This window comes from Delphinus delphis, chromosome 1, assembly GCF_949987515.2.
Source record: "Delphinus delphis chromosome 1, mDelDel1.2, whole genome shotgun sequence".
NCBI lineage: Eukaryota > Metazoa > Chordata > Mammalia > Artiodactyla > Delphinidae > Delphinus > Delphinus delphis.
In genome coordinates, this window is record NC_082683.1 from 77,995,980 (window position 1) to 78,022,314 (window position 26,335).

Below are 26,335 nucleotides of genomic sequence, written 5' to 3' on the forward strand. Positions count from 1 at the left end.
CCTCCATCATGCTCCTCCTCTTTTGGGGGTGTTATCTAGAGTCTGTTGAATCAGAAACATATATTTATAGCCAAGTGCGTTCTACGCATTATTTTACTAGTTTGCATGAGTATATCATTTCTAAATAGATATAAATATTTACTATGAATTCTCAGTCATTAAACACATATACATTGTTTTGGACTAAAAATACTACTACTGGAAAGCTTTTAGAAACCATTATAATTTTAAGGATGATTTTCAGTATTTTGGAAAAGTATTTGGAATCAACTACTAAAGTTGAACATAAGTAGCCAATAGCTTGAGCATTTCACTCCTAATTATACATCCAATGAAAGGTGGTAGGTAAGAATATTTGTGGATGACTGATGAAAGCAACATGTGCCTCTGTAAGTTCTAAGAGAAAGGAGGAAGCCATTTTTTTTTCCTGAAAATATAATTAAAAAGTATTATACTAGAAATCAGACACTTTGTAATATACTCTAAGCTACCAGTACCAAGCTTGGACTCTTAGATAAGTGACTTAATTTTGCTTAGTTGCAATTTTTAAAAATCTCTTCTAAGAGAGGTAGGAATGAAATCAATATTTATTTTGAAGACATTGTTCTTTTCAACCATGACAATTCCTTGGGTATTAAGATGTATTTTTTTTCCTTTATTAATTGTACAGCTTGCAAAGGCAGTTATAAAGTATTATTAGGTAAATGCTCAGTCAAATATGTTATGATCTTTGGTACCTTCGGATGTTCAGTTCAAGTCCAGAAATACAGCTGAACAGCACAAGGCCCTATCTGATTATGGGAAATTCAGCATAATAAAACTCTGCAAAGAACAGGAAAAAAGGCAGATGTTAAAATATGTGCTTTTCTTCTTTAAACAGTAAATCATATTTTGAGCAACTAAAGAATTTCAAGCTCCTATAATGTAATCCAATTGGGAAACACCTTATATAAATAAGTAAGCAATTTAAGGAAAACAAAATAGAGTTTTGTATAATGTTTCTATAACTTTTAAAACCTATTTCACTAGGGATTTATAAAACAAAGAAACAAAAAGCAAATAGAAAGGTATAAGAAAATGTGTTTTTTTTCCAATATTAAAATAATTCTCAAAAAAAGTTCTCAATATTTTTAGGGAAATTCAGAAGTCCCTATAGACTTTTAACTATTGGGAGGAAAAAAACACAAAGTAGTATAGTTATTTTAAAAAATTGTATGGTTATTTACAGTTAAAATATATATACACAGATATATTTACAGAATCCATAGTTTTTAATAAAAATCAGTAGGCTTTCATATATGATTGCAAAGAATTAAAATCATTTAATTTTAGTACTATAAGCAAGCATAAAATTAAATAAGTCCCATGAGATCTTGTGGAACATTATCTTGCATACCTTATACCAGCAGTCCCCAACCTTTTTGGCATCAGGGACAGGTTTCATGGAAGACAATTTTTCCATGGACTGGGGGAGGGGGAATGGTTTTGGGATGATTCAAACGCATTACATTTATTGTGCACTTTATTTCTATTATTATTACATTGTAATACATAATGAAATAATTATACAACTCACCATGAAGCAGAATCAGTGGGAGCCCTGAGCTTGTTTTCGCTTGTCACTCACTGATATGAGTCTGCAAGCAATTGATTTATTATGGTCTCTGTGCAGTCAAACCTCTCTGCTAATGATAAGCTGTATTTGCAGCCGCTCCCCAGCACTAGCATCACCACCTCAGCTTCCCCTCAGATCATCAGGCATTAGATTCTCACAAGGAGCGTGCAACCTAGATCCCTCGCATGCACAGTTCACAAGAGGGTTCGCGCTCCTTTGAGAATCTAATGCCGCCGCTGATCTGACAGGAGGCGGAGCTCAGGTGGTAATGCGAGCAGTGGGGAGTGGCTGTAAATACAGATGAAACTTTGCTCGCTTGCTAGCTGCTCACCTCCTGCTGTGCGACCTGGTTTCTAACAGGCCATGGACTGGTACTTGTCCATGGCCCAGGCATTGGGAACCCCTGCCTTATACCATTTATTTACAGACTTAAAGGATTATAAAAATGTGATACACAATCACCAAGTCCAATATAAATTGCTTCATAATATATAGTGTCCTATTTAAGTTATGCCCTTGGTGAGGATAACAGGAAGGTTAGGTTTCTTTAGCTCTTCAGCCTATGACACAATTTCCATGCTGGTAGTTCCTTCCATCTTCTAGAGCACCTCTATTTCATTATGATGTTATTTGCTTACAGCTTAGAATAGTCTAAGCAGACTGTCTACTGACCATGACCAGGAGTCATATAATTACCCATAGACTGAGCAGCCTCCACCCAGTTGAGAACCACACACGTCTCCACTACGAAGCTTGGTTAGTTTTTTTTTGCGTGTGTTTTATCATCAGTGCCTCTCCCTGATGGCATCCAGCACAAAACCACTTGGCAGGAGTGATGCCCACCTGAGTCCAAGTCACTGGGCAAATTCCATGTGACTTAGTTTATTGTAGAAACACCCTCCCAGGTCTCTTCCAATCCCCACTGAGACAAATATGGAAAATTAGAGGGGTGGTATTGGTGTACAAGAGAAAGTTTCCCTTTATAGATCCTGCCAAATATCACTGCCAATAGCGGCAATGATAATATGTCCCTTATAATACAAGTCATAATCTCTTTAAGGAAGCAAACAACATTTAAACTATTGAAATTAGTGAAATGCACATTTTACCAATTATGAGCATCATAACCTTATAACTCAATACAAAAGCTCAATATAATTATTATGAAGTTTATTTAAATGGTGATTGTCTCAAGTTCTATAGTTTCTTGTTCCTTCGTGTCTTCAGTGAAAGTGAACAAGAAAATGAAGTTCTAGTGTTTAGTTCTTTAGAGTAAGATACATGTATCATCTGGTGAGTCATTCCTCTGGAGATGCTGGATCTCATCCTGAAGTTTTCTGCTCTCAGCTTGGAAGCTCTCCTTGAGCTTTTCAGCCTCCTCCTAAAGAGTGATACATAAAACCAAAGAGCTTAGCAAAACGTAATGTCCAGATCTCTGCAGGAGGTGGGGGGAGGGAAGGAGCCCAAATCATTGACTTTCCCTTAGTTATTTTAATCAATCAGTAACAAAAGACAGACCCTGATTCCTCCTTTCTGTTCATGTCCATTTTACGTCTCACACTTGGTTTTCTACTTGTGTAATTCTTCTTCCATGCTTCTTTATCTAGCTACAGAAACATCCTCATCTCTCAATCCCTGAACTATTGGTGTTCCAAGAATTATATCCTAAGGCCCCTTCCCCCTTTGTCCTTAGGGAATCTGAGTCACATCTTGACTTCAATTCTCATGTATACACACAGGAATGTCAGATCTAGTATTACAAGGAGAGATTGATACAACAACTAGGTGTCTAGGTGATATCCACAATCAGGTGAGGAGTCTGAGCCTTAGATAAGGGAATTTGTTTCATGTCTCCACAGTTATGGGGTAAAAGTAGAAGGACAGTGTGGGGAGATCAGAAACACCAGGTTGAAAATATTGTCCTTCAGTGCAGGTCTGTAATTTCAAAATTGTCTTGGAGCAGTGTCTGGAAAACAAGGACCTACAGGTAGATCAGCCACCCTGGAGGAGGAGGAGGGTGTCCTTTGTCTCATAAGCGTGCTCACATAAGAATTTCAGACTAGGTTTGTAGAAACGAAAGCATTGTAGATCTCACTCACTGGGAAGGCTGTTTTGATAACTTGCTAGGATGTATGATATTGGCATTTAGTTATCTCTTTGGAACCTAATTTTTCTAATCAGAAAAATAAGGACATAATGGTTGTGATTCACAGTGAATAGATTAGATTAGAGAATATGTGTAAAGTGCTTTGTACAGTGCTTGGTAAATAAGAACTACTGTTAATTGAGTGATAATAATAGTAGAGGACTGGATGAAACAAGTTAAAGGCTTTCAGAACCAGTGACAATTAAGGAAGGGAAAGCGGCATAAACACAGTAATATGAAATTAATTTAGCAAGGTAATCTATGACCAGTGGAAACGACTAGCTAGAGCAATTAACAAGATAACAAAAAAGACTAATTACCGTGGGTTAGAAATATCCTTGGATTTTGCTTAACAAATTAATAGTGCTTATGCTGTGCCAAGCATCATTCTAAACACAAATATTGACTCATTTAAGTATCAAAACAGCCCTATAAAATAGGTATTATAACCATCTCCAAACAATATATTTATAATATATGTAATATATTTATAAGAAGTGGAGCTGGCTTTTTTACCCAGGCTGTCTGATTCCAGAGTCCTTGCCCTGAGCCACAATATTATGCTGCCTCTCCCACGTTGCCACTGCTTCATGTTTTCATCAATACAGAGAGGGGTATAGGATTAAAATCCAGAAATGAAATAACTGATGAGTACCTTGAGCCGACGTTCTTGGTCCCTCTGTTGCAGGGCCTGCTGGTACAATCTTTTTATCTCCATTTGTCTCACTTGTTCCCAATGGAGTCTCTCCCTCTGCTCCATCATTTGCTGGTGCTGCATTAGAATTGCCCGCAACCTTTCTTTTTCAGCCTTCATAAACTCTGCTTTCACACGTGCCTCTGAAAAGGAAGAAAATGGCAAACTTCTCTAGGATTAAAGTACCCTTCCTTCTGCCTCCCACTCACTTGTTATTGCTGCTACTTCATAGAGAAGATTCCCTGGAGTCATATTTCCCCTCCAGGTAATCATATTGTAGCTGACGGTATGTACCCTATTCAAATATAGACTGAGGAGCTAAGAATGGCACGTCTTTGCCATTCTTGCTCTTGTTTAATGATCCCAGGTGAACCAGGCCAAATTAATTTAAAATGTATAGAATTTCTGTCTTGCATTTTTTTTTTCTCCATTTTCTTCTCACCTTCCATCTCCTTTTCCCTTGCTGTGAGAACCAGATCTGTCTGCCAAATGGTATCACTCACAGACTCCTTGGACTGTAAATATTTCTGCAGAGCTTCCTCAGCCTAGGAACCCCAAAAAATGCAGTTAGAGCTAGGAAATGATTAGAAAAGTTATAAACCTCTTTATTTATTTTTCTTCCCAGCATCTTTTCCTCCCTGGAAGTGCTCAGTCTGTACTTGGTGAAACTATGTCAAGCCTTTTCTGTCAAGGGGTGGGCACAAGCTCCAGGCTGGCCTATTAGAGTACCCAAGGCCACTTGATGCAAAATATTTGGGTACAGGCGGGAAAATACTGCAGCTTGGGTGTTTTAAAGACTGATATGGATGGTGGGAAAGATGCTTTCTCTCCTGTGAGACTGAGGGCACAAAGGACTAGTTAAGCTGCGAGCTGTTGGTGTCATCTTTGCTGCCGTGTGGGGTGAGCCTGCCTGAGAATGACGCCAATGGTGAGGAAAACAGAACAGAAAGCTGGAGTTGAGATTGGAAAGAAAAAGGAAAGGGGAAAATTGATTACATTGTTACATGTAATCAACTGATTATGTTAAACTCTTGAACATATCTACACTTACAACTAAATTTAAACATTTTGCCTTTAGTTTATGTGAGCCAGTGAATTATTTTCTTAAGTTAGTTCAATTATTGGGATTCTGTACTGTGTAACCAAAAAAGTCCCTTTGTTGCAATTAGTGTTGAAGGTTGCGATAAAAGTCTGGTGACTATGGTGATAGTTCAGTTTAATACCACAGCTCTCATTCTTCCTGTCCAAAAAAAGAAGACCCCTAGCAATTCCCCATAATTAATACATAAAACTAGGGATACCTGTATTCCTTTCCTGGGCACCTGATAGTACTTTGCCTTCAGCTCTTCTCTCTTCTGAAGGAAGAGACGATGCCCCCCAGGTTTTGAATAAATCCCTTGCTTCACATCTTCTTCTAGAGGACAAAAAATATCCTGAAGTAAAGCTGAACAGCGATTCAGTGAAGCCTCCAAATTCCTTTTACAAAAGTCATTCTGCTTGGCTTCTAGCAGGGTCTTAAAGGGAAAAAGTCCCATGGAAAAGGCGTTAGCAACACTACAGTACTTTTAGAAATGGCTTACAAAAAGAATCTCTGTATTTTTTCTGTAAATTCAAGGACTACAAGCAATACTATATCCTCCCTACCAAACCTAGAGAAGTTCCAAGGATGATACACTGTAGAAAAATGACTTTACTTTTGTTTTTGAAATCTCCTGGAACCCCATTCTTTTGCTTTTTCTGCTTTAGATAGGCTCTTCAAACTGCAGATCTCTAGCCTCATGCCCTAATTTTAAATGCAACCAACTGTTTTACAACCATCCCAGTATTATACTGGGCTGGGATTCCCAATGAGGTAGAATGGATGAGTGTGTGCTATTAAACCTAGGGACATAATATTTTAGTAGATCCATTTGGCAATTCTGTATGCTTGATTAATAAAAAAGGAAAGTTAATTAGTACTTTATGAATACATTTTTTAAGGGATAAGATTACTTTTAAAAAAATTAGTCCATGGGTGTAACATAGTAAGTTGAGTTGTCTGCATGTGAAAGTTTCAGAATCTATAGGGTCCAGAGTAGTTACATGTTTATTTGTTTGGTTTTTTGTTTGTTTGTTTTCAGAATAATAGTGATATCTTGGTCACATAAGTGATAGTCATTGTCTCTCAGTCTACTAAGAATTGTTTCTCTTAATTAAGTCCTCATTTTGCCTCATTTTTGCCTCATAGCAATACCTTGCCTATATTGCCCCTAAGCCCCATGAACTCCAGCAATAAAACTTAATTACCTCTAATTTTTCCTGGAACCCTTGGTCTATATCCTCGAAAGAGTTCTTCATGAAGACTTCCATAGCCCCTTTCTCACTGACCCTGTGCAGGTCCAGCAGCTCCTGGAGGGTTTCCGTGGGCAGCTGCAGCTTCTGGCCCATCTGCTGGTCATAGTGGGCAATGGCCTTTTGCACTGCGGCTGAGTTCTTAATCTGGGCCAAGGCCAGGACTTCGTTCTCCATGCAGGGCAGATCCCCATTGTTGATGGCATTGACATAGGTCCATACGAGGCTCTCTAGATCTTCACAGGAGGAAGAGATGCTTGAATTATTTGCAGAGAAAAGGGACATGCTCTGAACTGAGTAATTCTGAGAATGTTAATTTAGCGTATTCAGCCTCCTGCACAGTGTTCATGTGGCCCAAATAAGTTCCTTTGGGAAATTATGTGACCAAGAAGACAGATCTTTAATTCTTTGAGAAAAGAAAGCGTTCAAAGAGGAAAGTTCAAGATCTATGTGATGATCCACATTTATCATTTTCTCATTGAGAAATGTGGAAATGGTTATATAAAATAGTGTGTATTCATTTGATTAGAATACTATAGACCTTTTGCCTCTTTATACTTCCCATTCTTTCTCTCTTCCTCAGGTTTCTGTTTCCTTCAGAATTCCATTTTCTCCTCCACTTCAACCTGTAAAGCTCGTATGACTGTTACCCTCATTGGAAAGATCACAAAGTAGGCCAATTAGACCAGTTCACCTTACTCTTTGTTGGAACATTCCTGTTTGTCTTCCTTGTCCTTAGCTATTTTTGTTTGCACTCAACTTCCCTTTAGAGCGTAGCAATAATTGACAAAGTTCCAAGACATAGAGTATTTAGGAACAACTGGACCAAGAAGTCTGCTCAGATTTCTTTAAGGGCTCTAGACAACTTGGGCATCTGCTTGTTTAACGTTTGTATCAAGCACATTCTATTTATACAGAGAATGTATGTGTTTTCCTCATCTTCTGCCTATCAAAGGCATAATAAGTATCCATGATATCGGTAGAACAAATGCTGCCAACCCATGTGGGTTAGTCTAGTTCAACAGTGGACCACTTACAGGTAGAACTTTTTTAACCTGACCTTTTCATCAGGTTATATTCCTGATTTATCTTACTTTGCAGGCATTGCTAAAAAAGCCTAGAAATATTTTTGGTACTCACCTGAGTTTAATAAATATGATACATATGGTTTTCTTGGTAGTAGCTGACTATGTATTTTCAACAGTGGAAGGAGAAAACTACAACAGTGCTCCCATTCTCTATTTTGGATTGAAGGAAAATCCTTGAAGAGGTACTCACGAAATCCATTGACCTTGATGCCTCCTGAAAGAGTTTTAGTCTTGGAATGGCTGAAGATGTAGGAACAGAAATCTGCCACTTGCTGTACAAATTCAGGATCCAGTTCATCATTATGCAGTGTCTCAAGCTGAGCAAGCTTCTTCCGATGAGTGGGCAAGTCAAAAATAAAGCATTTCTTTATTGGAAAGAATTTCTGTATACACAGACGGGGCAAATTAAAATTTTGAAGATGTTGATCGGTGCCTGAGGAAGGAAAAATAGGATTATTTAGTATAGGGTTAACTTTCATTTTAATCTCTTTCCCACAAATAAATGTGCTTTCTACCTACTGTTATTTATTTCACTACATTTTCACAAACCCTAAGCAAAAACTTAAAATGTGATCAATCAGGGAAAGGAAAATGGAAAAGTAACTTGCTCCAAGAACAAGGGAGTTATACAATTTAATATTGAATGTATTAGTTCACTTTAAATCAACAGTATTAATTATTTATGTGATGATTTAGTCAGGTGAGTAAATATAGGAAACTATAACTTTAACCAGCAACACACAAGAGATGATTTCTTGTGCTACTTTTCTCCCTCTTTCCAAAACTGAAGTCCCTGTTACCCTGCTTTGGCCTCAACGAATTCTCCAGGTACTCATCTGCTGTGATGGGTCGCCCATTTGCTTCCAGGTCAAGGTAGAAATCTCTCACAGTCCACACTAAGTCTGGACAGACGCTCATAAAGTCAGCTGCATTGTCTTCCCCATCAAGATCAGGTGAGGTAACTGTTCTGAGCAGATTTGACAGTTCTGTCACATAGCTGAGATGCAATTAAGGAAAACTGTTGGAAATAGAACTGCGTCTAAACCATATTTAATTCCATGCCCTCCTATACTTTTATATTGCCTTTGGGTTATAACCAATCCTCATTTCATCAGTAAATAAAAGGACTCTTTTTCTTGCCCCTTTTTTTCCCCAACATCTCTATTGGAGTATAATTGCTTTACGATGGTGTGTTAGTTTCTGCTGTATAACAAAGTGAATCAGCTATCCGTATACATATATCCCCATATCCCCTCCCTCTTGCGTCTCCCTCCCTCCCACCCTCCCTATCCCACCGCTCTAGGTGGTCACAAAGCACCAAGCTGATCTCCCTGTGCTATGCAGCTGCTTCCCACCAGCCATCCGTTCTACACTTGGTAGCGTATATATGTCCATGCCACTCTCTCACCTCATCCCAGCCCACCCTTCCCCCACCCCATGTCCTCAAGTCTACTCTACACATCTGTGTCTTTACTTCTGTCCTGCCCCTAGGTTCTTCACAACCTTTTTTTTTTTTTTTTAGGTTCCATATATATGTGTTAGCATACGGTATTTGTTTTTCTCTTTCTGACTTACTTCACTCTGTATGACAGACTCTAGGTCCATCCACCTCACTACAAATAACTCAATTTCATTTATTTTTATGGCTAAGTAATATTCGATTGTATATATGTGCCACATCTTCTTTATCCATTCATCTATCAATGGACACTTAGGTTGCTTCCACGTCCTGGCTATTGTAAATAGAGCTGCAATGAACACTGTGGTACATGACTCTTTGAATTATGGTTTTCTCAGAGTATATGCCCAGTAGTGGGATTGCTGGGTCGTATGGTAGTTCTATTTTTAGTTTTTTAAGGAACCTCCATACTGTTCTCCATAGTGGCTGTATCAAGTTACATTCCCACCAACAGTACAAGAGGGTTCCCTTTTCTCCACACCCTCTCCAGCATTAATTGTTTGTAGATTTTTTGATGATGGCCATTCTGACCGGTGTGAGGTGATACTTCATTGTAGTTTTGATTTGCATTTCTCTAATGATTAGTGATGTTGAGCATTCTTTCATGCGTTTGTTGGCAGACTGTATATCTTCTTTGTAGAAATGTCTATTTAGGTCTTCTACCCATTTTTGGATTGGGTTGTTTGTTTTTTTGATATTGAGCTGCATGAGCTGCTTGTATATTTTGGAGATTAATCCTTTGTCAGTTGCTTCATTTGTAAATATTTTCTCCCATTCTGAGGGTTGTCTTGTCCTTTTAATGTTTACAATGTTTTCATTCTTGTGTTTGATACAGAAGGACTCATGAACATAGCTGGTGAATAAAGCAGTTCTCTCTGGCTTTGGTGCCATCCTGGACAACAAAAGGATACTGCAAGAGGTCGATAGCCCTCTGGTCAATTGTGTTCATAGTATTATATACAAAGGTACTACTCAGTAGTAGTGCCAGTACAAATATCTGGGTGTCACTCTTCTTGTCACCCTAGAAGTCAGAACAAATTTCAGTTATGTCTCATGGCATTCCCATATGAACAGTTATTAAAAATAGACCCTTGGGCTTCCCTGGTGGTGCAGTGGTTGAGAGGCCGCCTGACGATGCAGTGGACACGGGTTCGTGACCCGGTCCGGGAGGATCCCACATGCCGCCGGAGCGGCTGGGCCCGTGAGCCATGGCCGCTGCGCCTGCGCGTCCGGAGCCTGTGCTCCGCAACGGGAGAGGCCACAACAGTGAGACGCCCGCGTACCGCAAAAACAAAAAACAAACAAAAAAAAGACCCTTGACTTACAAATGTTAGCCAAGACGAACAGAAATGGTTGTGAGAAACATATGAGCTTTGAATAGTTCTGCCATTAGCATTGATAATTTTATACAAAACCATATGTTGTTAACTTATCAGTCCCTCTTATAACTGGTTAGGCATTTGAAAAATGGATAGTCAACGTTTGTAACGGTAACCAGAGTGCTTAAAATCAAGATTTTCAATTGTGTAAAACAAAGTTGGTCTGTATACATAATACATGCATCTATTTTATTGAGTAGCTTTTATATACAAGATGGTTCGATACGTTTTTGTTTTTCTTTTTCTTTTTTTTTTTTTGTTTTAGAGAGAGGGATGGGACAAGTGACAGCATACAGCTAAGCTTCAGCACCAGAATTGCTCAAAGAGTAGGGATGTATTAGGGATACATATTCAGGAGCCTACTGGGGGTGAAGGATGTGAATAAACTGCACAGGTAATAAGGCAGTTCTCTGAACTGACTTGGTATTTCTCTGCTGCACAAATGGATCAGGAGCCCTGCAAAGGAGAACCTTCAGTGTATTCAATACAAACCTCTAAATGGTTCTCTCCCTCTTTTAGAACATGTAATCTAAACTGGATACCCCCAACCTTGGGCTCCAGGGCACTTTCTTTGCGTTGGGATCTGTACACAGAAGATGCAACAACAACAAAAAAGATGCTAAGATACAAAGATACACAGTCCCTGTACATGGGGGCCACTTCTGACAGTTCTCCAGGTGATTGTCTAATCTGGTAGGGATGAGAAAGGTAAAGTCCTTATCAGCCTGAGCCCCAGAGCCTCTTCTCCACAGACTACTGTCATACTTTTCCCCCTTGTTGAGGTTTCAGATAATGTTTAAAATGTAAAATGGATCAGAGATAATTCTGCACAGGTCAGCAGGACTGGAGCAGAAACATGTTTTGATTCCTGGTACTGTCGAGATAAGTTATTAACTACTGTCTCCATGTTACAGGTGAGGAAACTAAAGAAAAAAGGAGTTAACTATTTTGAATTGTGGTAAGTTAAAGGCAAAATGAAGACATAAAAAATGAGAGCTCAAGGGAAAGATCCAGTGTTGTGCTCGAGCCAGCTCACGAGAGCTGGCTGTGTACATCTTTCCTGAGCCCTGAGTTTAGTGACGACTTTGGTAGCTTGGAGTGAGCTGTTATGGGAGTACTTGGAAAACTGGCAAGTACTACAAAGCAAGGCTTTTCTTCCCCAGTGGGCTGGTTGTTAGACACTTACCAGCGTAGAAGTGGAAAATTCCCACGTTACTCCTGTGCAAATGATAAAATGGATGAGACCAAAGGGGAAATTGAAGATTTGAGGAGACTTTTTCTTGCTTGTCAGAGTCCGAGAGCTCCTAGTGCCTGGACCCTGATTTGGACTCAAGTCCCACTGCCCTGAAGCTTACTGCATATCTCTATCCTCTACAGGGTCAGACTCATGACAGTGATTTTGTTTGTACCACCTTTCTGCAGTTCGGTTAAGTGCCTATCTCCATGTTAGCACAGCCTCCCAATTATGATTCTGGCTTATACATATATTTTTCTCACTTCAGGTTTCCAAACTTTGACTATTAAAAATAGAGAGGGGGAAAAAAGGTATACCCTGGTCAAGCAGAAGCACAAAAAAAAAAATCTCCCTGTGTAAAGAATGTTCAGGGATGAAGAGGTTGATTAAAAAGGAATCCTGGGCTTCACTGGTGGCGCAGTAGTTGAGAGTCCGCCTGCAGATGCAGGGGACACGGGTTCGTGCCCCGGTCCGGGAGGATCCCACATGCCGCCGGAGCGGCTGGGCCACAACAGTGAGAGGCCCGCGTACCGCAAAAAAAAAAAAAAAAGGAATCCTTGTTCCTTGCCTTCTCTATGTCTCCAAGTCCCTCCGTGTCAAGAAGAACCAGGATGTGGTTTGGCTTCTCAGGGTGAGGCACACACCACATCCAGATGCCCTTGGTGTGAGACTGCACCGTGGATCCAACAGAGAAACCTGCAATGGGGAGTGGAGAGGGTGTAATTGAGGAGGGGATCTGGAAATTGGAGACTTTCTTGATAACTGAGTTACCATTTAAGGAAAGCAAGATGAAGATATGGCAGAAAGTATAACCCAGTATTGATCTGAATTACAATAGAGGGATGAGATAATAAGAATACCAAGTACTGTAGGCTGGAAATTTGATGGATTTTTTTGCAAGAATATTACACTATTAAAATTTTAATCATTTGTAACTACATATGTAGAAGTATTTTAATGATGTCTTACCCTTATAATTGGAAAATAGTATGATTTTTCTAAGAAAAAAGGGGTGATATGTCAGAAACAGAACTCAACCCTTTATCTCCCAGAAGATAATTAACTATCTGTGGCCCAAACATTAGCTTTCAATATTCCTCCGTATCTCTAACTTCCTGTCCTTGCATCACCTTCCTGCATTCTGGGAGTGTGGGTGGACAGAAGGGACTTGGCTGGGCTTTGCTGGGGCCACTCACCCTTGTTCTTCCCAGCCAGCTTGTTCATCAGGTAGGATTTGCCGGTGCGGTAGAGGCCCACGATAGCCACCACCACAACGGGCTGCTGAATGGCAGACAGGGTCTTCAGAGCTTTCGGATTAACCAACAGTAGCCCATTAATGTTCTCAATGAGGCACAAGGGTTCTGGCATGTGAACCACTGGGGCCATGTTCAGGGGGGTCACCTGACCTGCAAGGGAAGTGATGGGATAGACTGGAATTTCTAGACTTTAAACAGAGAAAAATCATTTTGCTTCCTCAACCTGCAGGCATACTACTCTGCAGCATGGCCTAAGTTTCTGAAGAAGTTTAAAAAAGACAAAAGAGCAAAGAGGGTCATAGCAACATATGTCTTAGTCCCTTCAGAGTTCTACTATAGGCTACCCCACTGGTTCTTAAATATTGGGTGGCCTTATGGAAAACCATTTTCTGAGACTAGTTTACTGCTATTCTGAGTCTGACGCTTCCCCACTGGTTTTGGCTGGCTTCTATTTCTTAGTTTTTACCTCTTTGAATCCCCAGATTGAATCTTTATGGCCACTATTTGTTACATGACGCTTCTTGCTTTCACACTGTTATCAACTTGCTTTTCTCTAATTTAGGGCTATGTCCAGTCAAAGTGTATTATACTAAATCCTGCCAGGTCATTATGTAGCATTATCTAACAAATAACAGTTGTTTACTTCTTAAAGCTCTACTTTTAAAGAATTTTTTATGTAGTTATTAATGTGTGTTCTTCAGTCAAAACTTTAATGAGTGTTCATTTTATGAATGAGAAAGTGAGTGAAAATACTTTCTTAAATAATACGTAACCATTTATTTTCTAATTTCTGGGCATCAATTTCTGTAACCTAAAGAGTCCCCAATAAAACGCGTTTAAGCTACCTGAGATTAAAACAAATGCTTGCTTTTCTGCCTTGCTACATCATAAAGAACAATTTTCTTCCATTTTAGAAGTGATTCTTTTCAAGAGAAGCTAAAAATCCACCATCTGCTTGCCTCTTTTAAAAAACTGAAATCTTACAGTGCAAAGGTCTGGATTCCCTTGATAGCTTTTAAAAAGTTATAAAGACCCATTCTCCCCCTTTCTTCATAGCCAATGCCCCAGAGATTATCCAGATGACAGATAAATAAAAACAGAAACTGCTTGGCAACAGATAATATATCCATTGCAAATATCATCGCGTCAGGGCATGGGAGCCAGGAAATGTTCAGTCCAAGCCACATCCAAAAAGAGGGGATCACACATAATTTTACATTCCCAAATGCAAAGTTTCTTTTTACTCTAATCCACTTCCAATGCAGTATTGGCACCTTATGCTTGTTGAGTTCTGTTATCTGATTTGTATATAGCAGGGGTCATAATCATTTCTAGGTTCGAAAGATATGGGGACCTGGCAGTGATGATCTATAACAGTTAGCTAGAAAGACAGAAGATACACAATCTACATCTATTTGCAGATTTTGGGAACCTACAAGCTCTTGTGCTTTGGAATGAGGTCACTAATGGGAAAGGAAACTAGCCTGTCTGAATTTTCAGACCTCCTAATGAATAACATTTAGTGCTGTGTATCTATATTAATGAAAGTATTTTATACATTGTCCCCAGATGTTACCCGGGTAACATCTTTAATGTTTTTAGGACAGCCCAATCTCCAAAACCTCTCTGCAGATTCAATGTGTTTGAGCCCCATACATGACTATTACTCTATCATAACTCAGCCTATGATGTGTGCTCTGAGTTGCATTCTTCTCCCTAACTCTGTTAGAGCCCCATACTCTTTTGTAAATAAAAACAATGCAAGAATGCATCAAAACACACAGAAATACAAATATACATTTTGACTTTGAAATAGGGCAGATCTGATTTCTAATCTCAGACCTCCACCTGGCTCTCTGTGTGACACTGGCATTTCACTAAACACTCTAAGCCTATCTTCAGAAAAAGAAAGTAAATAAATAACTATTTATATACATCAGTATAACTGCTAGCTTAAAAAAGAGAGAGAGAGCTGTAGGAAAGGAAAAAATGTGTAAAGAAGGAAAATGCTAAGAAATATAAGAGAAAAGGCTCGGAAGGACTACTGATGGAGTTTCTAGAAGAAGACATCTCTGTTTTCAGTCATACAATTCTAGATGGGTTTTGTGTTACTTTTATGTTGGTTGCCTTTACTTTGTGTTGTTTTTAGTTTGAAAAGGAAAAAGCTCTTCTTAATGAGAAAAATGGAAATCAAGCAAGAAGGAGATGCGCGAAGTATGTGCCGTGAAAAGAAATTCAAAGGAGGAGAAAGTTTCAAGGAGTAAACAAAATTTCCAGACAGTGTTAAGTGATTCGTTGGGACTTCCGTGGAGGCCCAGTGGTTAAAGCTCCATGCTTCCACTGCAGAGGGCAGGGGTTCAGTCCCTGGACTAAAGGTCCCAAGTGCCGTGCGGTGCAGCCAAAACAAAACAAAACAACAATGAAAAATACATAAAAAACAAAAAGTGATTCATAATAGTAGAATCATTAGAGGAGTGGAAACAAAGTCCGACACAAAAGGCCTTAAGGAATGAGTGGGTGTCAATAAATCAAGACTAATTCATTCAGGGTTCTTTCTAAAGGAAGAAATTCATCTTCAAAAAAGTGCAGGACTATGACTAAAATATACAGCCATTTTCATAAAACTTCTTCATTGTTCATTCTGGGTTTCAACTTTTTTCTTTCTTCTTTTTGTCCTTAACAAGGTAAGCAAACCATTTACATTACATTTCGTTCAATGCTCTTTCTCATGAAAACAGTACAGTCATAGTTCTTCAAAAGTTAAGGTTTCAGTTTGAAGGATCTTTATCAGGTTTTATCAAAGGTAACTTAAGTGGCAATTATGATCCCCACAGATCATAGGGTGGCAAAGGAAGAAAAACAGTATGAAGACATTTCAAACTCTCAGTCCCCACATGTGCTCTTGTCTAATTCAGTGGAACTGGCACTCAATGAATTCTGCTGCCTGCCTGACAACACCACAATTTACCTTTAATAAGAGCTGATACTCCACGTTGAGCTCAGCTGCAATGTATCGTGAACAGACTTTTTAAGACATCCTGACCCTTTCCACCCTTGCCCCAGACTTACCTTAACGGTGAAATCAGTAGCAGAGATCTTTTAGAGCTGGTAAGAAAGGTGCTTCAATGAGAAATTGGCAAGAGTTCTAAATCTGTCCCTCAGGTTAGCTGTGTTGGTTTCTGATATACTTTTTTCTTATCCAGTCCTGGAGATTTCTTTTCTTTCCACTCCACTCTACCAGAGGGCGGAGGATTACAGTATGAAACAACTGAAAGTGGAAGGGCTTTTTGAAATGTCGCTGCAGGAAACTGAATCCCCATCCAAACTGAAACCACAAGCCAATCTGAAACCACAAGCCAGATTGTACATGGAAGAGAACTTGGAAATCATTTGCATTTTTTTCTACTCCAAACTGTCCTCGGGGCTGTGAGAAACCATAATAAGTCTACAGTAACAGTGAATATAACCCCAAGGTGTGTTTACATTATGTGAGTTTACCATTTGTGTTTGTCTTTTGTTTTTGTTTTTGCTTGGCTGCACTGCACCGCACGTGGGATCTTAGTTCCCCGATGGGGATCCAACCTTTGCCCCCCACAGTGGAAACGCAGAGTCTTAACCACTGGACTGCCAGGAAAGTCCCCATTTGTTTGATTTTAAGGAACCAGCCTTCCTATGCAATTCAGGTCATCTCCTGCTAAACACTTAGGAATTTTGATAGAATTTTTTTTCTGAGAAAACTTGAGTTTGACACACAGAATAAACTGCTGTATAATTTCAATGAAGAAAAATTCACTTCCTCAATAGACAAACTAGATGCTAAACAATTTTAAAGAACTTAAAAAAAATCAGTCATTAAATGGTCAACAGATTTTTGTAACTGCATCTTTCATCAGTCAGGCAAACATTCAAAGCAAACACTTTGAATGCCTACTACACACTGCAGTGTTCAAAGAGAAGCAAGAAACCAACAATCAAGAAGCATCATAATCCCTATGAGGAGATTTTGCTCTAGATGAATGCAACCTACAGCCTCCTTTGCCTCCCTCAAACCCAGTCCTCCCCAACATGCAAATATTTATTTGGTTGTCTTCCTTATTTTCAACTACTGTCCGGTAGCGTTGGCACATTGTTTTTCAGAGCTTTGTAACTTAAATCTTTCAACACCCAAGATATTAATAATAGAAAGTTCTCTATGTCTTATTATTATTATTACTGAGATATAACTGATGTATAACATTGTATTACTTTTAGGTATAAAACACAATGATTTGACATATGTATATATTGCAAAATGATTACTACAAAAAGTTTAGTAAACATCTGCGACCACACAGTTACATTTTTTTTCTTATGATGAGAACTTTTACGATATACTCTTTTAGCAACTTTCAAATATACAGTAAAGTATTCTTAGCTATAGTCACCATGTTGTGCATTATATCCCAGGATTTATTTATAACTGAAAGTTTGTACTTTTCGACCACCTAACACATTCCACCTTCCCTCCCCTCACCTCTGGCAACCACCCATCTGTTCTATGAGTTCAGTTTATTGTTATTTTTTAAGATTCCACATATAAGTAAGATCATACAGTATTTGTCTTTCTGTCTGACTTATTTCACTTAGCATAATACCTTCCAAGTCCATCATGTTGTCACAAATGGCAATATTTCCTTCCTTTTTATGGTTGAGTAATATTCTATCACATATACATACCACATTTTCTTTATCTACTTATCCATTGATGGATAGTTATGTTGTTCATACATCTTGGCCATTGTGAATAATCTTGCAATGAACATGGAAGTGAATATATCTCTTCAAGGTAGTGTTTTCATATCCTCCAGAGATATACCCAAAACTGGAATTGCTGGGTCATGTGGTAGTTCTATTATGAATTTTTGAGGAACCTCCATACTGTTTTCCATGGTGGCTGTGCAAAATCTATATTCCCACCAACAGTGCATAAATGTTTGCTTTCTCCACATCCTTATCAACACTTGTTACTTATTGTCTTTTGGATAATAGCCATTCTGACAGGTGTGAGTTGATATCTCATTGTGGTTTTGATTTTCCTTTCCTTAATAATTAGTGATGTTGAACATCTTTTTCAGTTACTTGTTGACCCTTTTTATGTCCTTTTTGGAAAAATGTTTATTCAGGTCCTCTGCCCAGATTTAATCAGATATTTTTTTCCTACTGAGTTGTATGAGTTCTTATATATTTTGGATATTAACTTCATCAGGTAGATGATCTACAAATATTTTCTCCCATTCTGTAGGTTGCTTTTTCATTTTGTTGATGGTTTCCTTCGCTGGGCAGAAGATTTTTCATTCGATGTAGTTACATTTGTTTATTTTTGCTTTTGTTGCCTTTGCTTATGGTGTTAAATTTTAAAAACACTTTGCCAAGACCAATGTCAAGGAGATTATCCCTTTGTTTGTTTTAGGAGTTTTTTGGTTTCAGGTCTTAACATTCAAGTCTTTAATCCATTTTGAGTTTATCTTTGTGTGTGGTGAAAGATAGTGATCCAGTTTCTTTCTTTTACATGTGGCTGTCTAGTGTTCCCTAAACTACTTATTGAAGAGACTATTCTTTCCCTGTTGCATCTTCCTGGCTCCTTTGTTGTAAAATAATTGATCATATATGTGTGGGTTTATCTGTAGGCTCTCAATTCTGTTCCGTTGATCTATGTGTCTGTTTTTATGCCAGTACCATACTATTTTGATTATTATAGCTTTGTAATATAGTTTAAAAGCTAGACACATGATGGCTTCAGTTTTGTTCTTCTTTCACAAGATTGCTTTGACTATTCAGGCCTTTTTGAGATTCTATACAAATGTTAGGATTCCATTTATATGAAAAAACTTTGCTGGATAGAGTATTCTTGGCTGAAAATTTTTACCTTTCAGTATTTTGAGAATGTCATTCCACTCTCTTCTGGTCCATACAGTTTATTCTGAGCAACTGCTGATAGCCTATTGGGGATTCCTTTGTATGTTAAAATCTTTTTTTCTCTGGCTGCCTTACAATTCTTTCTTTGCCGTTGACTTTTGACAGTTTTAATATAATATATTTTGGAGAAGGTCTTTTTGCATTGAAGTAACTAGGTGTTCTCTTTCTTATCTTCATGGACTTGAATATCAAGTTCCTTCCCCAAGCTTGGGAAATTCTCAGCTATCATTTCTTTAAATAAATTCTCTGCTCCCTTCATCTGCTCTTCTTCTGGGAAACGCATTATCCTAATGTTGCCCTTCCTAAAAGAGTCAGATAGTTCTTATAGAATTTCCTCATTTTTTAAAGATCGTAATTATCTTTCCTCTTCTGCCTGTATTATTTCTAGATTTCTGTCTTCACACTGACTAATCCTCTCTACCATGTGGTCTGCTCTATTTCCAACACTTTCTAATGCATTCTTCATCTTGTTTATTGAGTCCTTCAGCTCCAGAATTTCTATTTGACTTTTTCTTAGAATTTCAATCCCTTTAGCAAAGTATTCCTTCTGTTCATTTATTCCTGAGCTCATTTTACTGCCTTTCTGAGGTTCTAGTGAATTGTCACTTTCTTTTTGTGATACAGTGTTACTGTTGTTCTTCATGTTGTGATGAGTTGTTTGTTGCTTTGCTGGTGCGTTTGAAGTAGCGAACACCTTTATATAAAGCTGTGTGTGTGTGTGTGTGTGTGTCTGTGTGTGTCTGTGTGTGTGTGTTTTACTTGATTCTAATGATTCAACAGGTTAGAAATTAGAAATGAGAGCCTGTCTTTTGTTTTCCAGTAGGTGGCGCTATAGCACAGGTTTTTGATTTCTGTAACCTGCGTGACTCTGGTTGGTTATATTAGAAAGTTGGCACTTTCCACCCTCCACTGCCTCTGTCAGAGGTGTACTTTGGTGCCTTCTTGTCCTTGCTTGTATCTCTAGGGTTGTTAGGGCCTTGCTACTGCTCGTGTCCCTGGAGTCGCAGTCCGGGGCACCAAAATGGCAGGTCCTTCCACCGCATCCAAGATCTCCTGAGTCATAGGCTCCACCTCTGCTGGGGGAGGAGAAGGGGGAGGGGGAGCTGGGATCATGGGCGCTTCTGCCATATCCAGGGTTGCTAAGTTCGCTGACAACGCTGCTGTGGGTGGTGATGGATGAGAGGGCTGGAGTTGTGGGTGCCTCTGTAGCTGGAGGGATGGTGTCACAGGTCCCACCGCTGCTGCTGCCTAGATATCTGTCTCCACAAGCATTGCTATGGCCAGGAGGTCAGAGTCGTGTGTGCCACCTCCCTTGCTGCTCCTGGGTTCTCTGTGGCTGCCAGCTCAACTGCTGCAGCTGGGGGACAAGTACTGCAGGCACTGCCTCCACTGTTTCCCCAGTTCTGCGTCCTTTGTGTGTTACAGTTCACCCACCTTTAGATGTACAGGTTTATGGAATTCTGGTGTGTTGGTCAGAGGTATCTATGCTGAATTGTGGATGTTTAATGGTTGTACGTTGTAGGGGGGAGACAAAGAAAGCATCTGCCTTTGCCCTAATGTTGATGTCACTCCACAGTGTTCACTTTAAAAATATTTATTGGAAAACCATATACATAAAGAGAAGTGACCAAATTACACATCTACATTAGATACTTTTAGTATCTAATTAGATACTTTTAGTATTAGTATCTAATTAGATAAAAAGTATCTAATTAGTATCGATATTAGATACTTTTCCAAAAGTAGATATGTTCTCGTGCTTTCATGTCAGTAAAGGAATAGATATTTACAAATACTCCCAGAAGCTCAGTCATAGAACCTTGCAATTTCAACTCCCTCCTCCCACAGGGAAACTGGTAGATAGCCTCTGACATGGCTCCCAATGATCCTAGCTTCATTACACTATTCCACTTCCTAGTATTCACACCCCTGCGCAATCCTCTTCCCTCTGACAGTGGGCTGAGTCTAGTGAATTTCTTCTAAAAATATGGTGAAAGTTGTGAGGTTTTACTTCCATGACTAGGCTATAAAAGACTGATCTCTCTCTCTCTCTCTCCCTCCCTCCCTTCCATGCTTGGTTTGGTGACACTGGTGCAGCCAGTTGCCATGGTAGAGACACTCACATGGCAAGACATTGAGAGTGGTCTCTAGGCAACAGCCAGTGAGGAATTGAAGCCTTTAGCCCCAGATTCATAATGATTAATGCTGCCAACAACCACAAGAGTAAGGTTGGGATGTGAATCCTTCCCTGTCAAGCCTTGAGATAACTGCAGTCCCAAATGGCACTTTGCAGCAGGGAGAGACCTTGAAACAGAGGACTCACCTAGATTCTTGACATTCAGAGTCTGTGAGATAATAAATGTTGTTTTTTCAAGCACTAAATTTTGGGGAAATTTGTTTTGTAGTAACAGATAACTAATTCCGAAACTTTAATCTGACTTCTAACACCATAGATTACTACTGTCTTTCATCTTAATCTGAATTAAATTATACAGGATGTTTTGTTTTTGTATTTCACTTCTTTTGCTTAACATTATGTTTTTATAGTCGTTCAGGTTGTTGAGTTCAGTAAAAACATATTACTTCATATATTAATGAATAGTTTTCAATGTGGTTGTCTCAATTTATACTCTCACCATCAATGTATAAGAATTTCCAATGTTCCACATACTAACCACCGGTTAGATATGTCAGACTTTTAGAATGTAATCATCTTGGTCAGGGTGTGGTGAGTGTAGTAAATGCAGGTTTACTTTGCTTTTCTTTGATAATCAGAGAGTTTAAGGATCTTTTCATATCTATCGCTTATTTGGATATCCTTTTTGTCACACCTATTCAAAACTCTTGCTTATTTTTCTAGTAGGTTGTCTTTTTTATTTCTTGATATAAAGATTGCTTTATATATTCTGAATCTGAGCTGTGTGTATGTGTGTCTGTGTGTATAGATCTAAACTCATCAATTCTTTATTTCTGTTTAATGTTCTGCGTCCTATTTCTCAACCCAGAGGATGTAAAAATAATGTCTTTGTTATTTTCAAAAAAATTTATTTTTTCTTTCATATTTTGATCTACAGTCCACCTGGAATTGATTTTTTTTTGAATGCCAGCTGGTATTGAGCAGTGCACCTCCTGGATGTTCACCTGGCTTAAAAGGAGAAATGATCAGACATAGATTATATACTGATTCATGGCCTAATGGACAATGGTTTGGCTGGATGATCAGGGACTCAAAAGGAACATGACTGGAAAATTGGTGGGAAAGAATTTGGAGAAAAGGTATGTCTACTGTTCTCTCTGAATGGGTAAAAAACATGAAGATATTTGCATCCTGTGTGAATTCTCACCTAAGTGTGACCCTCAGCAGAGAAGGATTTTGGTAATCAAGAGGGGAGGTGGCAGGGATGGAGGTCATACGTGGGCTCAGCAACATGGACTTCTGCTCACCAAAGCTGCTCTGGCTACCACCACTGTTGAGTGTCTAGCCAGTAGCGGAGATCAACACCAACCACTGACATGGCCCATGATACTGCCTTCTCTGCATGTAATGCTTTTGTCAAGATTACTATCCGTGGACTTACAGCATGCCTTATCCACCACCCTGGCATTCCACACAGCATTGCTTCTGATCAAGGAACTCACTTCACAGCAAATGAACTGTGACAATAGGCCCATGCTCATTGAATTCATTGATCTTACTGTTCCCCACCATCTTGAAGCAGCTGGCTTGATAGAACTGTGAAATAACCCTTTTAAAATTCAATTACAGTGCCAGCTAGGTGTCCACAAACCTTGCAAGGCTGGGGCAGGTTTCTTCAAAATACTGTATATGCTCTGAATCAGTGTCCAATATATGTTGCTGATTCTTTGACAATCAAGACTCTTGAGTCCAGGAATCAAGGGATAGAAATAAGAGTGGCACCACTCACTATTACCACTAGGAACCCCCTAGGAAAAGTTTTGCCTCCTCTTTTCACAACTCTATGCTCTGCTAGTTTAGAGGTCTTAATTGCAGAGGTAGGAATGCTTCCACCAGGAGACACAATAAAGATTCCAATGAACTAGAAGTTAAGACTGCCATCTGGCCACTTTGGTGTCCTTGTGCCTCTGAATCAACAGGCAAAGAAGGGAGTGACAGTGTTGGCTGGAATGATTGACCCTGATTACCTAGGGGAAATTGGACTACTACTCCATAATGGAGGTGGGGAAGAGTGTGTCTGGAATATAGAGGATCCTTAGGGCATCCCTTAATATTACCATGCATAATTGTTAGTGAAAGTGGGGTTCAGCTGCTCTCCACTTGAAAGCCAATAAAGAGGCAAGGTTGGTGGAAAGGACAGTTTGCTTTATTTTGGAGGCCAGCAACTGGAGAGAGGTGGACTTGTGTCCAAAGGCCAACTCCCCCCACTGATAGTCAGTGGGAAAGAGCTTTTAAAGGGAAATTTCAGGGATGTATAGGCAGGAGGAGGGGGCTACATGCAGAAGTAGCACAGTAAACTCTGACAGTCATCTTGAAATTGGTTGTGCAATGGGCTCAGCATCATCTCGATTGTTTTAAGTAGTGAATCTCCAGTTCCAGGATCGGTTTGTTCCCATTTCCCTGAGGCCGGTTCTCAGAATTGTGGCAGCTTATGTCATGGCTACAGTCTGGTCATCATGTAGTTAACTTCTTTCTCCTGGTGGGGGTCTCAGTACCTAGAAGACAGCTCACACGATATGGCTCAGAATATTATCTATAGCCCTTGAAGAGGGAACTAAAGGTCCTTGTCTTTGTTTAATGTCTAAACTAATATTATTTGGTCTTGTTTGACTGTTTTCTTTGCTTCTATATTTTCTCACTTCTCTGATTAAACTTATTCTTTGGATAAAGTTTTCCTACAGACAAAAGGCAGGCGGAGGACATGGGGGGGAAGGACCAGAGGCCCTGCTCCGTTTCATAATGATTAAGGTCAACAGAACACTAAAACAACCCAATCCAGGCAGGACTACTAATGGTCCAGACCCTTCAGAAATGAAGGTTTGGGTCACCCCATATCATGTAAAGAACCATGACCAGCTGAGATGCTTGTTAAAGGCAAAGAGAATATGAAGTGGGTAGTAGCAAAAGGTAGTTATACATACCACATGACTAGTTACAGAAACACAGACTGTAATTGTCATGAGTATTTCCTCCTTATTTAGCTATAACATGTTTGCATGTATGTGTATATATACAAATTTTTGTTTTCTTTCCTCTCTTAGTCTTTCAAGTAACATAAGACTTACTGATTTTACATCATAGTTTTAAGCACTGTTAACTTTACATCACAGTATTTAAGTTATGGGATATCAAGGAGAAGAGTAAACATTACTCAAGAACTTTACCTCCTTTTCTGGGGAAGGGATTAGTGCACTTTTGAATGTGTGTACTATAGCTGTATCATGTTATATGGAACTATGACCTTGTTATTGTCTTTATTTGGAGAATAACTATGATTTAAGGAACTGTGTATGGGTGCCAAATTGACAAAAGGTGAACTTATGATGGTTAATCTTATGTTTCAACTTGACTGGCTTTGGACTGCCCAGATTAAACAATATTTCTGAATGTGTCTAAGAGGGTGTTTCCAGATGTGATTAGCATTTGAATCAGTGGACTCAGCAGATTGTCCTCTCTAACATGGTGGGCAAAATCCAATCCACTGAAGACAGGAATAGAACAAAAAGTATTGGAAGGAGGAATTCATTCCTTTTTTTCCCCTGCTGCTTCACTGTTGAGCTAGAACATTTCATCTTCTCCTGCCCTTGGAATGGAATTTACACTAATGGCTTCCCTGGTTCTCAGGCCTTGGGACTCAAACTGAATTCACGACCAGCTTTCCTGGGCCTCCAGCATGCAGATGGCAGGTCATGGGACTTCTCAATTAATTACAAGAGCCAAATCCTTAATGTATGTGTGTGTGTGTGTGTGTGTGTGTGTGTGTGTGTGTACAGATAGATACATAGATAGATAGACATATTATCTTTTTATTTTTATATCTATCTATCTATCTGTACACACACACACACACACACACACACACACACACACACCTACCTCTAGATAGGTAGGTAGGTAGATAGATAGATGGATAGATAGATAGATAGATAGATCGATCCATCTCCTATTGGGTCTGCTTCTCTAGAGATCCTAACTAATACATCCCCTAAAGGGAAAATCAGATCAAAGAATGACTCCATTTTATTCCTGTGATATGACATTTAGGTGGTTCTCCAGGGCTGGCTGAGACCATACTGAGTCATTGTCTGATCTATTGTAGCATGAATTTTCAGTCATGGTGAAGGTGAACACTCAGTTTTTGGATTGGAATTTATGTGAGGTAGAGTTGGAAACAGCAGCTCTTATAAACCCTACTCTCAAATGCAGGCTATATAAAAATCATACATTAAGTGTAGTAGATTCCATTAAAGGTGTACTGAAGGGGGCATCTCTTTTCCTAAGACTTCTTTTCTCATCACAGCTTTGATGGGTATACAAGCCTTCTGCTCCACCAAAACTCATTCTCTTTCTACCTTGATGACTCCATTCTCTCTTCCTTACTCTGTCTGCTTTCCTCTACTCACTACCTTGCTTTTTGGAATAAACAGGTTTCTACTGGGACTTACATCCTTGTATTTGCTACCTCTGCTCCAACAGGCATGTCAATAAATTTTTACAGACATGAACATTTCCCCTTCCAGCAAGAATTTTGGTGTGAAATGTTCACTACTAAACATATGCTTTACCTTTTTATAATATGTTATCCCAGTAGCTCTTCCACTGCTAGAGAGTAGGGGGCTGAATTAAAAATGTGGGGCATTGTAAATTGTGCACAGACACCTGTGCTCTGGAAACCATGTGAAAAAATGTCCTACAGGAGTCCAGAGGCATGCGGCTTAAAATGAATTATACATTTTGCGAGCTCTGAGTCTTTGGTGATGTTTCCAGACAAGCAGAAGCTGCATGTGAAATTTTTCTAGCCAGGGAAACACAGGGGGCCACAGTGGAAAAAGGAGGTATCTAGTAACCATCTTCAAAGCCATCCTCAGGAACAGTGGCTTCATTGTCCTTTGAACAATTTTTATGCAGTCTGGTACAAGTTTAAATATTTTAAGAGTCATGTTCTTGTTTTGCTAGAACAGAAGAGCAGCTGATTTCCTAG

At 39.2% G+C, this 26,335-nt stretch overlaps 1 protein-coding gene across 1 annotated transcript; it reads right to left on the reverse strand.

Moving 5' to 3' along the window:
* Positions 1 to 1,070: 1,070 nt before the first annotated feature.
* LOC132433845 (guanylate-binding protein 5) lies at positions 1,071 to 16,618 on the reverse strand. Its single transcript, XM_060025147.1, has 11 exons — positions 16,272 to 16,618; positions 13,143 to 13,352; positions 12,515 to 12,642; positions 10,245 to 10,354; positions 8,675 to 8,871; positions 8,065 to 8,307; positions 6,742 to 7,022; positions 5,757 to 5,969; positions 4,898 to 5,000; positions 4,417 to 4,598; positions 1,071 to 2,996 (listed from the first exon to the last, which is right to left on the reverse strand). The coding sequence occupies exons 2-11, from the start codon at positions 13,330 to 13,332 to the stop codon at positions 2,883 to 2,885; spliced, it is 1,761 nt and encodes a 586-aa protein (XP_059881130.1). The 5' UTR covers positions 13,333 to 13,352; positions 16,272 to 16,618; the 3' UTR covers positions 1,071 to 2,882.
* Positions 16,619 to 26,335: the final 9,717 nt, after the last annotated feature.